General features: G+C 38.7%; 1 protein-coding gene across 2 annotated transcripts in view; it reads right to left on the bottom strand.

Moving 5' to 3' along the window:
- Nucleotides 1-16,940, bottom strand: part of ATG10 (autophagy related 10) — a 90,047-nt gene that overhangs the window by 32,246 nt on the left and 40,861 nt on the right. For both annotated transcript variants that reach the window (XM_055790480.1, XM_055790479.1), the window contains exon 4: nucleotides 6,387-6,510. In XM_055790480.1, the coding sequence (XP_055646455.1) occupies nucleotides 6,387-6,510 (124 nt within the window). The remainder of the gene's footprint in view (nucleotides 1-6,386; nucleotides 6,511-16,940) is intronic.

Raw genomic sequence — 16,940 nt, 5'->3', positions numbered from 1 at the left:
ATGTATGAGAAGTAGTGTATCTTCCATCATATATCAGTGTAGAATTACTTTCACTTCAGAGGAAAATACAAATAACATCCATACTGAAAATTTCAGTTCATATCATAGCAAGACCACAGACAATAAAATACTTCAGTAGTTAATATAGAGTAATTGCAACGTTTCAGATAGGAATAAAAAATTGATCTGGGCATTCTGATTATGCACTTATACATTGAAATATGTTTGGATTTACATTTCCCTATATTTTTCATTTTCTGCACTATTTTAATATATTTCACTAAGCTTTAAAGGAGTTTAAGTGTGCATTTTAAATGGAGTTAGCTTTCATACATGCTTCCAGGTACTGTGTTCCCGTACATTATTTAAATGACTAGATGGAAGGCCAGATGCAGCAAGAAATATTAAGTTATCGATACTTAAAATGGATGTGAGTTCAACTGGAGAAAGAAGACAGTCTGGATGGTGCGTTTCCCCACCCTCTTTTCTGGGATAAAGACCTGAAAGTCTGGTGCTTTCTTTCTCAATTAAAAAAAAGAGAAAAAAAACAAACCACAAAAACCCCCAAACAACAACTACTCTAAGATCTTAAAATGACTGATAGAAGGACTGCTTGTTAGAGAGCACAAGGGAAAGAAGAACAGTTCGGAGGTTTTGCAGTCCATTTTGGTTTTGTTCCTGCAGTGTCAGAAGGTAAGTGTGGACAATAAAACCCATTTCAGGTAATCCGGCTGGAAGTGTGGTTTATGTTTTAAAACTCCTCAGTTTGTGTGAATTTGGTCATCTGCTTAGGATAATGTAAGTGAATCCACTTTATTTGCAAGCTCCCAGAGTTGCACAAAACACACATCTGTATTCTTTGGGCGCCCGTAGACCCCTTATTCAAGGGCTGTCACCATTCACGTGTTTAGCAGCCCTGTTAAACATTCTTGCAACCCACTGAGACCTCAAATATCCAGCTGTGCTGACAGAGCACTTTGTAATTGTTGCTGCTAGCAACAAGGGGCCACTGTGGCACCTGCTGAGCCAATCAGCCTCTCTGCTTCTTCTCTCTTTCCTGTGATGGAGCTGAACTCAAAGGGTTCAGCCAGAAAAAGCAGGCAACAGCAGCATCAAGACAAGAGAAGTGGCAGGAGAGGAAGGCAGAGCAATACATTAACTCACCATGCACCCACAATGACACAGCTGCTGAGGTGCTTGCAGCTTGTCCCAAGTCTTATCCCAAGTCTAGCTGGGAGCAGGCGTGCAGACAGAAGTGAAAGTTTGTGGCTATATGTACCTTTTGTATAATCCATCTAAGTAATTACAGAGCATGAAAGGAAACGTACACCACACAGCAATAACTGCTTGTGGGTCGTGTGAGATTTACTGCACCTTTGTCTGAAGCTCCATGCCTGTAGTGCCACAAATATGGCATGCAACACATCATCAGCTCATCAGTAATAACCCAGGCTCTGCAAAATGCAGACTCTGATAAAATAAACTTGACATCTAGCCAGCAAGAAAGGCCAAAAGAGCCTGGGAAGTAACCAAGAGAAATGAGATAAAGGATAGGAGTCAAGAACTCTTTCAAGTATGGGTTCTGTTTCTGCCACTAATTAACTATGGGCTGGAATCAACCAGTTCATCTGCTTTAACAGTCAGCAAGAACAACTGCAACCTTTATAACCTTTCTATCACAAACTCGGATTTTTATTACTTAAACTGTCTAGACTACAACAAACTTTTCTGAGAAAAGGTTCTAGATGGTCCAATTGGGGTTAATTCATTTATATCACCACAGGTAAGAAATAATTAAAAAGCAGACAGTTGAGTGCCCCCCTCACAGCAGCAAGGTGTGGTCATTAAGACCACGTATGAGTCAGCTCCCAGCTGACTTGGCACCTTAACTTCTACAAAGGGCGGAAATTCTTCAGGCACACAAATTTTCACATACATTTTCAGGGAAAATTTTCAGGCTTCCCAAGTTACTGTTTACTAAGGGCTTTTAATAATTTCTTAGGTTTCCAATTAAAGGTTATTTGACTCTTTTGGTGAATGGGTGCACGAGTTGTATTGAGGCTTCATTCTGGCATATTTTCCAAAGAAACACTCTTATGAAACCGTTTACCACAAAAGAATAAAAAACCCTTACAGCTTGGGAGAATATCTGATTATACAAATTATTCAGTTTTATTTATGTCCAAAGCCAAGATAAAACAAGTTCATATGGGACACAGTCTTAGGAGGAGCTATCTTTCTGAGAAATGACATAGTGGTTACATGCTTTTGAGTTGAGGGAGTAAGTCTGTGTTCTGGAAAGTGCATCCACCAGGCCCAGTATGGTTATGAATACAGAAAGTCATGCCTTCAGGGCTGGAGGATGTTACATTATCTCACAAGCTCCCTCCCTCTAACCGCTGATTAGCACTTTTTTTATTGGCAGGGATCTATCTGTATATCAGAGCACAAAACTTATTTTGAGCAGGTCAACTTGAGAATCCCATTCCTTCTCTCTTTCCTAGAGGAGTTAGGCTGCAGTCCTTATTGACTCCCATTAGTTCTGCTCTTTTAGCGCTTAGCCGGCATTCATGATTCTTCCTCTACCTTTGTAGGAAAAATAAGAAGAGAGGTGTGAGACAAGCCATTATTTTCTTCAAATTCAGGTGATTCCTGAATGATGCCTGTGTCCACCTGTGATTGTGTTGCTGCTACCTCACTGTTGGTGCAAGAGGTTTTTTGAATGTATGGTTTCAGATGATGACACCTCAGGAAAAGACCCAAGTTCCTTGACATCTTAAAGACTAAGAAAAGGGGAAAATACTCTGCTGATTAAAGAAAGCTTACTGGACCTAGCTCAGCCCATCTGGCTGATGCCAGCATTGAAGGAGAAGGCTAATTGCCTATACCATCTGTCTCTAAGAGGGCTAATTGCTGACATCAGGTATCAGCAGGGGTTCATGCATTTCTCCAACTACCTATTTGGTAATCTCGGAAGCCAAAGAAAGAAAGAGGAGCTCCCATTTCTGAAAAGTATGGCATACATAAGACAGATTTTGGACAAATGACACCTAGTTCTCTGAGACTGAGGTATTGAGGAGCATTGTTCTGAGCTCCTGACACAAGCTAGGACTTCAACAGGTCTGAATTTAGGAATATATCCCATGGGGGAAATATTATGAGGTAGAGGAAAAATGTTTCTTACACATATCTAGTCTAAAATTATGTTCAGGTATCCTGTGATGTTCCCCAACAACCTTCCAGACAAGAGTCATCACGCTTAATCATTATATTCAGCTCAAATTTGTCCTTGCGCAGAAGAAGATCTTCCTTTAAATCTATTCCCAGAGACTACCAGAAAGTTTAGATGTCTCTCATAAGGTTTTAGTTCTGTGGCAATTAAAATGTCAAACCCTTACCTTACACTACGTTACATGTCGCACTGCCTCTCCCCCAAAAAAGAGGTCTAAAGATGAAGTCTGGAAAATAAGTTATTTCATCCAATTTAGACACCAGCAAGGATAAAGATACAACTTTTGCCCTATTTGCAGGAAGAACTGAACTGTAATGTTTAAACACAATTGCTAGCAGAGAGCAGTGAAAACTGGATGTCCTCACTGACACAAGCTCCTGAAGATGCCAACCACACTGAATGTGACAGGAAAATCTCCCCTGCAGCTCTACTGGAAGCCTTTTTCCTAGGTGGGACTGCAAGAGACCAAGTCAACAGAAACTGGACTCACAGAGAAAGGTAGGATTTAATTATTTAGAACATTTAGAAATGTTTTCAAAGAGCCTATTTTGAAGAGTGCAGATTTGGAGAGGCTGACACCAGTTGCTACCATAACATACAAAGTGAGCAAGTGAATATTGCAAAACAAGCAAAACCACTTAGGTCGAACAGAATTGTTATTTCCTAGGCAGGCCTCGAGGCGTAATGGCCATTTAACATACTGCCATAGAGGAAGCAGAGTTCTGAATTCAAACTCTGTGCCCTGCTGCTGGGGAAGGCAAGATAGGGCAGGGCTGTGGAAACACTGGAAGGATTATAGCTCACCTCCACTCCCCCAACAAGCTCTAATTAACCTGAGGATCAGTATGGACAGGATTCAAGGGAAACCACGAACAGCTCACAAGAGACTTGTGAGAAACTGCTTCTGTTACTTAATCTACAAATAATCATAGGAATTTAGACTGGGAAATTGGTGTACGTCTCAGAAGATTCTTCCCTGATTATTTCAGATGAGGAATGCAGCGAGTATTACTAGTTGTCTGAGAAACAAGGTGAGGAGCCTACCACATGAAGACTATTACCTCAAAGGAAAAAAATCTCAGGGCATTACCTAGCCTAGAGTTTTCCTTATACCGGGTTCAGCATCAGACAAAAGATATTTTGCTCAGATATCTCAAGCGATTGTGAAAGCGATTGTCATCTGCTTGTTCCTGAAAACCCCATGTCGGGACCTGGAGACAGCACGGCACAATCAGGCAAATAACTTGCAGGGACAACAGAATTTTCCATTTTCAGAAGTACACTATCCATAATTAAAATCAGAGAATAATAGTTGAAAATATTATAGGAAAAGTAATTATTGCCAGCATTTCGTATCCTTCTCTCTTCCAAGAGTCAGACAATGTTAAATGTTAAAAAACAATGTTAAATGTTGAAGAGAACCCAGGTGACTTTAGGAATTATCTAAAAAACAGTCCTTGTTTTCCATTGTGAAACGTTCCCAAGAAGTATTTTCAAACATAATTATACTTGTAGGAACAATTACGGATTTGTACTGCAAGGGGAGCTGTTGGCACATAATACCAGGATTGTGCATTAGATCATCCACTAGCTTCTGTAATATCCACTTCCAGCTATAAGGAGTCATGTTTCAACACCTCCAATTCCCTGATGCTGACAAGCTAAACAACTTGTTTTGTCTCTGGGAGCTCTTCTCTGGTGATTAACTGCTTATGGTGAATACTAATTATATGAAAGTACAGTACATTAGAAACAGTGTCCTATTTCCTCTACCTGCAGCGTCTCCATCCTCTTCTGTAGTGACACTGCACTATTAATTCAGCTAAACCCAAGAAGATGACATTTTTCAGGGCCACAAATAGGTTAATCTCTCTCTTACAGCAAAACTTTCTTTATCTTCCTGTCTGCACAATAAGTTTAAGGGCAAAACATTGCACATTTGTAAATGCCTGTAACAATTCTAGAAATAAATTTGCAGCAGGATGTGTGCAAATGAATTCTGTTGGTGGTAAAGGCGGAGCAACGTCCCCAGTTCCCCACTTCCCAGTTTGAAAATTTACCCCAAATTATCCATTCCTGAAACTGCACCTCAGACTAAAATCTTTCCACCAGGGAGTCTATGAGAATTTGTTCTTCAATTTTAAATTTGAAGTGCCTTTTAAAATGCTAACACTGCAAAATTAGAAACCATTAAACAATGTAAGCCAGAGAGTGATTAAATCTACCAAACACATTCAAAGCAGCTTAAGCTACTTTTTAATTAAATAGGAAAAGATATCACTGGCAACATTCAGACATCTTTATCTAGATAAAGTTAGGAGATTATTCAAAACACAAAAGATGCTGATGCTACCATGCAGGAGACTGAATGAAATGGCTTGGAGATTTCAATCCCTCCACCCTAGGTACACAGTCTTTGGGCAGAGAGGAACAGAGCACAGCCAGTGCTGCAGTGTGATCACTCTGCTGATTAAGTTAAGTGTCACCACCAGCGGCCTTGGAGGGAGACTGTGTGTTCCTCCTTCCTTTCTGACAGGATGGGGAGTGAAATCACAGTGGCTACAGCAATTGAGTAACAGGTAACAAGATGTATGTATCAGGGAGGAAAGAAGATCAGTTAGTGTTTCAGGAGCCAGTTTTAATAGACAGAAAAAGGCAACACCTTATCAATTTTGTTTTGTTTAAGCAGCAAATTTAAATACAAAAAACCAGCATACACTTTTAAAGGTACATTTAGACCACAGCCTTGTGGCTCAAATTCAGGCTCCAAAGAAACCGACACAGTTCTGCTGAAGCACTGTATGTAATTATGTCCTCTTATATTGCAGCCAAATTCAAAACTGCAGCTTTAAGTTTTTGTGTTAATTTAAAGAAAAGAACAAGAAAAATGACCAGCAGTTTTAGTCAACCACAGGCAAGACGCCAGGAGCCAAAGATCAGCCTCCTTCAGACTGAGATGATATCATCTACTCCAAGGTTCTGAAGCTCTGTATTGGGAGTATGACAAAATTTAATTGTGAACAGCCTAATCTCTTACTTTTTTACTACATATAATTATTACTCTGTTGCTCAATTTAATATAGAGTCTGTGTTCTTAACATCTATTGACCCAACATATTATTCTTCCTTTTGTTTAATAGAAGATTGGTCTTACCTAAAAAGCATGCCCTAAAATAAAGCACAGGTACTCTGTAGCTGCTGGAGTACAAGACATGATACTCATAGTGAATCACTTCTGTTGCACAAACTCCAGCTGCTTGAGAATCATCCAAAGACTCCTAAAACAACAAACATGAACACAGTAATACATCAGCTTTTGTATTTGCATAAAGGAAAAGTAGTTACTAATATTGTAATAAATTCAATAAATATACAGAACAGAAATAATGGCAATCATCCCTTTCACAGCATCACTCACTTAACTTTCAAAAGCCATTTATCAATACTAGCGAGAAAATCACAAAAGTTCAAAACCTACAAAGACATCTTAACTCCCGCAGCTGTGAACTATGCATTTGCAGAACTGAGGTCCCTCTAAGTGCAGGCTGTTTTGTAAACAAAAGACAAAAGCGCTCTAAAATCTTCATGGCACAACAACTGGTACAGTAAGGTGACTACAGCTGCATCCCTCTCATTACCTTTAGTATAGATAATTTTAAAAGTGTATCCTTAAGTAATCTGGTTTTCCTTGCCAAAAGACAAACCAGATGTATCCATGAAAATTCTTTGTTCTACCTTCTTGAAAGGCTTTTTGCCAGAGGTTGTTTTTGCTAATAATACTTCTAAAACTGAGATTATTTTTTCCTGTTAATGTATATTTAAAGTGTAAAGTAAGTAAAGTTTATTGTAGATTTGAAATAAATCAGGACAGAACGTTACACCATTGAGATATATCCCAGTTGCAGCATATATTTCCTTAGCATTTCAAATTAATATTCAAAGTAGTGCTAGTTCTAGTACCCAGTTGTTTTGACTTATCTAAAAATTATCAATACTCAACACCTCTGAAAATGGAACCATTAAATTAATAATGCCATTAAGATTGTTAGAATAAACTTTCCAAAAAGACACTATGGGTGTGGACTTGTTCAGTTTTCAAACCCCCAAATTTGCATGCATGAACTAAGCAACCATAATGCCCCACAGGTTGGGTGTGTATTTCCAACCTGACTATTGCCAAGCAACTGTGAACATTTTCTTCCTGTCTCTGTCCAAGCAAAATAAAGATTGATCAGGAAAGAAGAACCAGCATCTTTTGAACACCATCCGGACTTAACACACGAGAAACTTAAAGCTATTTTGCACTTTTATCTCACATCCTTAACTGAACTCAGTGATGAATTAATCTATGAAGAACTGATTAACTATAACAGTAATGACACACAAAATACTTTTTTTTTTTTTTTTGATAGCCCACATAAAAGTGATTTCCCCCAAAATTAGTGTATTAGACAACCAGATGCTGCTGAGGCACATGGATAGAAGATCACAAATGGCAAGCCCAGACCTTGGGAAGGAATCTTCAAAGAAAGTGCTCTCTATGTTAACGTAATTTTTAAAACTGTATGTGAATGGATACTAAAGACAACATGCCAGAAGGGACAGTGATGATTACTGTATCTGACTTCATGGGCCAGGTACAGTTAGGCATGCTATGTCCAGTTCCCACGTAAATGTATAACAGGCTAAGAAGGCAAGTTCTTTTCCCCCTCACAAATGTCATACCCTCTGATCAGATGTGATACTCAGATTTAAAAAGATCACTTCAGAAAAATGGAATTTTTTTCTCTATGGTAAGATGAACTTTCTTGAAAATGGATCTATTTTCAATGCTTTAGTGAGAATAGTAAAAGAAAGAACAGCAGCAGCCTGTGGAAAAAGAAACCAAAAAACAATTACAAACTGGCTTTTGAGTTCATAGAGGTGGGAAAGCATCCATATTCAGAACCGAACCTACATTAAAATTTACAAACCCCTTTTTGGATCAACCTCCTGGAATCAAAATCATACTGCTTCACAGACATCAATGTTTCATCAGATATTATGGTCTTGCCTACTGCTTAGTCACCAGTTTACCTTGCCCTAAAACTTCTTCTGGATATGGCAAGACTACCTGTTCATGTATTAAATACTACTGTTTTAGAAAAAAGTTGTATGTATACACTATTCTCCCACTTTCTGTATACAAGGGTAAAATGACTGTATACCCTCACATAAACACTGATACCTAATTTGTGACTACTTCAGACTGAATAACGAAGAAGCCATATTCTTCACTCTCTCCAAATAATTAGGAAAGGAAGTTAATACTAACTTAAAATGAAATACTCAAATCTGTATATCCTTAGGAAAACGTGCTTTAGAAAACCACTGCTTAGAAGTATACTTAGGTATACTCAGAAGGTCATAAATTAACCTAGGAACAACTGCGTCATTAAGAATTCAATTTACTGGGTTAGCACAAGATTTCAGCTGGTAAAAAACTTCCACCTTCAATTGCTGGCTTAGGAAAAGGAAAGCAAAGGAGAGACTTTCTGATTTCATTGTTCTTTGAGACAGCCATTAAGAAATCTTAAGAATTCCTGCCATTACCAGACATACATTAGATGACTGAGTACTTCCCAAAATATCCTATTACTTCCAGAGAAAGGTGGGTTTATGCAGAAGTGGCCTTCCCAGAAGACGCACATAGTTTGACGGCAGGAGAGGCAGTTGAGAAGGGAAGAAGACAGCTTTGCTGCTTTACTCTTCTGGATAGCAGAACATGTGGACACATTTATTCTGGATTATCCTGGATTTTTTTTGACTGATAGTTTAGGCAGTTTCTGAAATCAAGCATTCAGCTGAATGCAAAGCTCAAAGAAGTTTTAAAACTGACATTATTCTGCTCTGTAACAAAATGTACTTCAGTCTACTACAAAGTTTCAACACTCACTCAAAGTTAAGTTTCTGAAACTCAGTCTTTTTCTGCTGTTTCTAGTGACAAGTGGGTACACTGTATGTGTGATTTGCATACAAAGGCAGATAGCTGAATCCTTCTTAGGGCTGCCTCTAATCCCCTTTCCTTTCAGTATACAGCAGTTTCAAGACTTCTTACAGAAAAAGATACAGCATTGATGTGTAATCCTGTACTTCACAGTCTCTGTAAGTACAATGCACAGTATTTATGCAGAGAAACTACATTTTGGAACCTAAAAATTTTGATGATATCTCTCTAGCTGATGAGATTAACTTTGCTGATGAAATGAATAAAATGAGTACAGTCATTTTAGGTGATCTTTAGAACATCTAAAAATCTGTGCTTGGCTGAATAAAGCGATGGAGCCTCAGAGAGTTTTATATCAGCCCAAAATAAGGGATTTATTTTTCACTCTTTAACCAACTACTGACAAAGCCATAAATATAAAACACGGGTATAATTTATATAAAAAAAATCACAACAGAATTTTATTTTTATCTACTTTATATGATATCCTGTTGAAATTTTTCCGTCAAATAATTGTTCTAGTTTCCTTTTTTATGTATACTGTTGTTTTCTTTTTAAGCTAATGCTGAATCTTAATTACTATAATAGACAATATTGAAATAAATTTTAACTTTGCAAGATTTTGTAACTGCTGCAAAACATTCACACATACACACCACAGAACAAATTCATAATTTTGTCTAGATCTTGTAAAGACAAAACAAACATACTCGCATTTAAAAAAAACCTGAAATGTTAACAAAAAAGGGGGTTTGACAAAACTGCAATCATTAGAAATGCTATGAAGTAATTTGATTTCTCAATTTTTTGTTTCTGCTTTGCAGATTTCCTTGCATGCTTGCCATGCTTCCAGTTAAAACTGTGAATCCAGGACTCTCTGACTGTTTCCTAAACAAATAGGGAAGTTGTCATCAGGAAGCATCTGTTCCTCAATTGCTCTCACGTAAAACCATTCTCATGCTATCATAATGGACTACTGAGCAGATGTTTAAAAGTAATGTATGTATTAGAAAAAAGATAAGCAGCAACTACCTAATTAATTACATTAGTTCCATCATAAATGAGTTATCACTAATTTTAATTGATACAAAATTGTTCTCAACCTTTAAGTACCCCCTGAACAAATTAAGTTGATTTGTTCCTTTTAAAATGCTACTTTATTTAAATCAATAGATAAGAAATTATGCCGCATGTCATTCTAAAGGCAAAATAATATATTTGTACTATTCTTACTTCTCCTGATGAAGAAGGCAAGTTTAACACCCTGGTAACAAGCTAATTGGCAGCAGTAGAGAGTTAATAGCATGTTTTGATACTCTTTAGTAGTAACATTGCTCCAGACTGAAAAGCAGCAGGAAGGTATGGGTTAAGGCAGGTGACCTTCAGACTGGGAGGGCTTCAGAAGAAAGGGAAGGGCCAGGGAAGTGATGGACCAGGTAAACTGAGGAGGTGACAGAATTACCTAATAAAAAAGGGATTTTCCTGTGCTGACACAAAACATTTTCCTCTCTCCACCTCACCCACAGAGGCCAGCTAAGACAGCCATCCTTGCTCAGCCCAAATTCCCTTTGAAATGCTTAAGTAGGCCCTAACACCCTTTTTGGGGGAAGAGGTAAGAGAAGTGGTTTAAAGAACAGTGGGTACATATCTCCTGGATCTCAAGTCACTCCCATGTTCCTCATCTCTTCTCCTGCCATCTTGACCTCTACTTCCTCCTGCTGCAGGCCAGCCTCCTGAGATATTCTGCAGGAGCAGGGCAGGACTGGGCTTCAAGGAGGCAAGGGAGAAAAGGTGACTCAGGCACAGTTACTGGTACTGCTAGTTTCACTGGGGTGGGGGGGGGCGGGGAGATGCCATCCAGATTAGTATGCAAATCTGATTTCATTGCTTGGAATACATTTACACTTAATTTCATTTCAGCCTCTGCAGTTGAAAACAAATGTATCACACTTTCTCCAGCGTGGTGTTTCTCTTTCTTCAGAGACAACTGTGAGCTACCGTGAGAAACACAAGAGTTTTCAGAAAGCAGCTCCCCTCCCCATTCAACACTTTGGCAAATAGGGAGATCTGAACATGAAAACTGAATGGTAGGACAGTGTTCAGCAGACAGAATTAAAGCACAGTTTAATGTGGAGGGTGTGGCAGCGTGGTGAGATAGTATCTGCACTCTTTATTCTTCCTCCCGGGTGTTCTCCACATCTATTTGGACCGTGTCTCACTTTCTTGCCTGCAGCCCCCACAGGTCTAGTCTCTGCAGGTCATTTTCCTGCTGGTTTTTGTACCTCCTGTGCAGAGTCTCAAGTCATTCTCATCCTTACAAAGATCTTGAATCTCCAGTCTGATCCTCCCTTTCCTTTCCATGTGGAAAATGCAGTGTGGCGTTGGAGCAGTCAGCAAGATGAGCCTCATTGGAGAGAAGAGTCAGACCTCTGGGCAGCAGCTCACCTCACACCCTCCTGACCAGCCTGGATCACCCCTACAAGCCAGAGGATGGCAGAAGACAGAAGTCTGGCTGACTGAATGAAGGTTGAACAGCCAGTACGCCCAGTGCCTGGAATAAAATCTCAACATGAAGTATTACTTGAAAATTGCAAGGAGACCTACAAAATGAAAAAAATCTCCTTGCAAAACTAAACATGCTGAGGAAAAAAAAGCGAACCGAGAATCTCAAAACCACCCTAGCACATGGGGATTTTTATTTTAATACAGTACAAGAATTTCAGTTTGCATTAAGTGATTGTCGGTATCTTCCGTTCACTATTCATACTATGCTAAAATTTTTAGGCTGTAATCAAAGTTACCCCACTACGTCATGGTCTGTAAAAATGCATAAAAATGTGGACAACTTCCTGAAGAATTTAAGTGTAAGATGAATGGTATACAAATGTCTTTGCCACTAGCTGCATCATTTTTATATACATTAATAAATTGCTCTTTTATGTGAAGTATATATGGGGAAATCCAACAGCCTCCATATGTTACCTGATGCCAGCATCATTACTGACAGATGAGGCCATATGAGAATAACAGAAGAGGTCTCAAGAATAATGAAGTTACCTTATGGACTTGTTTCCTGTATTCAGTGACAGAATCTTCCCCACTATCTTGAATGCCTTCAAATTCAGTTGGCCAAGGGCAGAACCTGGTTAAATACTGCCCGTCAATACCGAAGAAAGAAACTGGTCCTTGTATTAGTCGGAGATATTACTAAACACCATGTCCAACGAGCCTTCTTCTGGAAGACAGGGCTACCTTGAAAAGCCACTATGTCACCAATGGAAAAACTCAAGTCTGAGTTAAGGTAAACATGCAATGGATCCCTGAAATACTTCATTTCCCAAAGGAAAATCCTCTGACTGCCAGTCAGCACCCTGACCATGACACTGTTAAAGTACCAGTCATAATCAGAAAGACTATTTACCCCCCCCAAAATAAAGGTTACTAACAAAAACCCACAGCCTTTTGTCATTCAAGGCATACCAAAATACCTAGATTTCCACCCCAAAAAGATACGGCACATAAACTTGCAGTAGTTCCTCATGCATTAATAATCGTTTCTAATGGTTGTAAATTAGATTTGTCTTCTGATTGCTTTAAAACTGCTATTACAAGTGAAAGCAAAACCTATTCAAGCAAAAGAGGCAACAGACCATGAAAACAGAACAGTTGGGAAATTTTTCTTCACATAAAGGTGGGGAACTCTATCAAAATCATTCTTCATTTTTCCCAGGCTGTCACATACAAAATGCAGAATTTGGTGGCTTCTCTCCTCCCCCCGAAGAAACATCTTCTTTTTTTACGTAGGAAGTACAAGACTCTATTCTGAACAGGGCTGAAGGACTGAGACACAGTACTTTAGGAAACCTCGTCTGGTGGAAACTACAGCTAACAGCCGGTGAAGCTAGGAAATGAGGCAAGGTAATCAAAGGAGCAAGAGGGGCATGGCCCACGTGGACTAACCCAGTCTATTTGAAATTCTTAAAAGAAGGGTCCACCTGAAGCTATGGAAACACACCTCGCAGAAGAACAGAGCAACCTCAGCTGTAAGCTGCAGGGATTCAATTACTCCCACTACCTCCAATCAACATTATTTGTCAGTATCATTCCTTGGAATTAGGCATTTACAGCAGCCCTTCTTTCTAAGGAAGTATGGCAAGATAAGAAACAACTGGAGATGGTGGCACTCATACCCCCTCTTTTTTACCACTAGCCCTTCTGTAAGAAAACTGATGCAGGACAGGTAAGGTATGGAGAATGCTCCACATATGCCTCTCTGCTGGGACAGGAATTCCTGCCTCTTATTCTGAGTACGGTAAACGTCAGCTCAAAGTCCATCCCTCTGTCTCATCCAGCGTATACTTAATTATTCCACATGAAGCGGAACAGCTTCCACAATAACTGAAAAACCTATGAGTCAGGCACTTTCAAAGCAGCTTCCAGCCCCTCTGCCAGAGGAGAGAACCAAAATGAGGATGGCTTCATGACTTCCCTCGTACTGTAGGGCACCTCTGGCAATCTTTTGCAGGGCACGTTTTGGTACTTGTGTTTTCAGAAGCCTTGCTAGGTAATAGTGCTGAGGGCAAGATGAGCTGTGGAAGTCCATGGCATGACCAACCTGGGACTGCACTCTCAGGAGCCCCCAGGATACCGCAGGTTAAGGGACAGGTGACAAGGAATTCTGTCAGACCAAATTTTGGCCACAGATACCAAGTGCATCTATGTCACTTGGCAGAATAGTGTGATTTAGATCTGTGAATCTGCCTACTCTAGGCATACAACAAAATAGCTATGTTTAATAGAAAGGTTTGGAATTTCATTCGCAAGTCTTCATAAAAAATACTTGCAAATACAGTGCTACCACATGAGCACAAGCTATGCATATACACAGAGGAGCGCAGCGTTTTCAAGGCTCATGAAAAATGGATCAAGTTGGTGTAACTACACATCGTTGCAGTTCGTTTGCAATAATTATCAGAGTAAAAAAATTAAAATTCACACACAAGCAAAGTTTTAAATAATTCAATTTCATCCAAACATAAACCAAATTGCAGGATTTTCTGATTATTTTTGTCATTATCTTGCATTTGGATGAACTAGAATAAGTTACTACTTTGAGGTTAAGTACTATTTCACAAGATTATTGCTTTTTTGAGTTGAAGTGTTTCCAGGATTGGGCTCTATGTTTTATAATAGGCAAAAAGAAAAAAAAAAATTGCTACACTAGAAGACAATGGTAGCAGTTCAGCTGTATTTTAGGTCAATTTTATTTTTTTAGAACAAGGATTATTATTTCTGCTTTGAGAATCTCAGCAGCAACCCAGTTTTGGCCATACTTAATTCAATGGGGAGACTGACAGCAAATGCCTACAAACCTTTCCTTTATAGAAGACAAATTCAAATCCTCATTAATTTCTCAGATGGGAAACTGCACGAAAATGGTGCCAAGACTGACAGACAGCGTTTAGCAGCAATTCAAGTGAAAAAGTTACAGACAGAAATGCTCAAATTGTCACAAAATCTGGCATTATAAAAACAAGAAATTTGAAGTTGAAGGCCACATTTAAAAGTGGCTGAAGGGGACGCAGGGACAGTGCAGTTCTGGATTTATTTGCTGTGCTACAGGCTTGGCAGCCACAGTGGAGCTGGGCAAGCACTCCACGGAGGCTTGCCTGCACAGACACCCACCCAGGGCACTGTAAGAGAAAGGCAGTGACTTACTGCAAGTATGATAGTTGCATGCTGCCTACTTGAAAAAGAAAACAGTATCCAATTAAGTTAGTATCGTCAAAACGCTACAACTTAAAAGTTACCTGAGATGCCAGTCTAAGCTTGGTCATAGCCTGTATTATATAAGCACAACAATTAAAAACAATAATCATAAAAAATGTAGCTTAATTACGACCAGTTTATTTGAATACAAAAGATCGAATCATATTAACTATACATTGAAGCTAAAGTATATACATTACTCTCCTATTAGGACAATAGGAAGATGAAATTAAAATACAAAGATCTATTTCAAATTCAAAATAATCTTAACTCAAAAATTTTAACTATCACTCAAAATAATTATGAAGTTACTTGCAAATTCTCAAAAAACCCACCTGAATTTCTTCCTACTCTTAAATAAAAACTGGTAGCATATTAGGATCCAGCGATTTTTTTCTTTTTGGAAATGCTTAAGTGTAATAAAGGTATTTTTTAATGGAATAGGGCCAGACCCTACCATGACAAGGAATTTCAGCTTTTGCTTGCCCTGAAAAATGTTTATTTTATTAATATATGATGTAATACAGATGTACTTACTTTCTACTCTCTCATCACTGTTACATAGGAAATGCAAAGCTCTGAATTCAGATTTGGGCAGGTCAAAAGCCCTTCAGTTCACTTTCAAACAAAATACTCTGTAAGAATATTCTAAGTATTAATAAATATAATGTTATCAAATGTCACTGATCACAAACAGCCCAAATGTATACTGGAGACATTCATAGTGGCTGGAAAGAAAGTACTGAATTACTTCTTTTATTAATGTGATCTCAAATAAAAACTGCCATGCTGTATTACATGATACTATTCATTTCCAGGAATCCCGTACATAATAGATCTCGATGCAAATTTAACTGCTAGCAAGCTTTACAAAGAAGTAATTGTAGTTTGACAAAATGCTGTTAAAATTCACAAAATTCAAATGAGAAGACAGTACGCATTACATTCATGTAATTAAAAACTGTCTGTTAAACCATTATCTAACAATAAAGATAGCTATACTATATTCCTATGGCTGAATAATATGGTTAGGAGACTTCTACGGAAAAATAAATAAAATACAGTAGTAGAAAAGGATCTCAGCTATAGTAATACACCACCAAGAGTTTTGTACAACTCCATACAACTGCACCTTGAAGCCAGCTATACTCCAAAACTAAGGATTTGGAATTTGCTTTATAATTATTTAAAGCCAAGTAAAAAAACTGTATGAATTATTTACAGTGTTTCTGTCTGGAATGTAACAGTTTCCATCTTCATGCAAACTCTGTTTTATTTGACAAGAAAGCTCAGTACAAAATTAGGAATGCCCACAGTATGGGGTGGAAAACACCTGTGATGCTCAACAATACTACACAAATACAACAACCAGGCAAGACCACTGTAGCACAAGGTTTACAAAAATAAAAAAATGGTACACACTGTACATTAGCTGCATGGGGCCAAGCTCACATATAGTGTTACTACAGAAGTTTTACACAGATGCAAGATCCACATAATGGGTGAGCTGTTAGGTACATTAACTCATCTCATTTTAGGGAATTCTTCTTCTAGTTGAATTGCTCCATACTAGGTGGAGGGACCTGAAGAGACTGTTCTGTATAAAACCATTGAACAAGCATATTTGTATTTTCCTTCAAACTTTATAAATAAGCTATGTAAAATACTTGAAGCAATTTTCAAGCAGAAAACTTGAAAAGGAAAGCTGCGTTCTCCCACTTTCACAGTTCCTCCTTCGGCATGGGGAAACTTGAAGGCACATCTCTCCTCCCTCAGAAAAGCACTTCAGACACCACAAAGCACTTAAGGTGACATCTCTGCTGTTCCAATTTGTATGAGTCACCAAGCATTCGCTGGAGCAGAGAACATAGCCCCGGTACCCCAGGGCCCCGGTGAATGACACCGTGCCATATTAGCCTCCACAGGTGATCTTTGTGTTCAGAGGGCACAAAG

Source organism: Falco peregrinus, chromosome Z (assembly GCF_023634155.1).
Source record: "Falco peregrinus isolate bFalPer1 chromosome Z, bFalPer1.pri, whole genome shotgun sequence".
Taxonomy (NCBI): domain Eukaryota; kingdom Metazoa; phylum Chordata; class Aves; order Falconiformes; family Falconidae; genus Falco; species Falco peregrinus.
The sequence above is the reverse complement of the archived record's forward strand: the minus strand, read 5'-3'. Positions and strand labels throughout refer to the sequence as shown.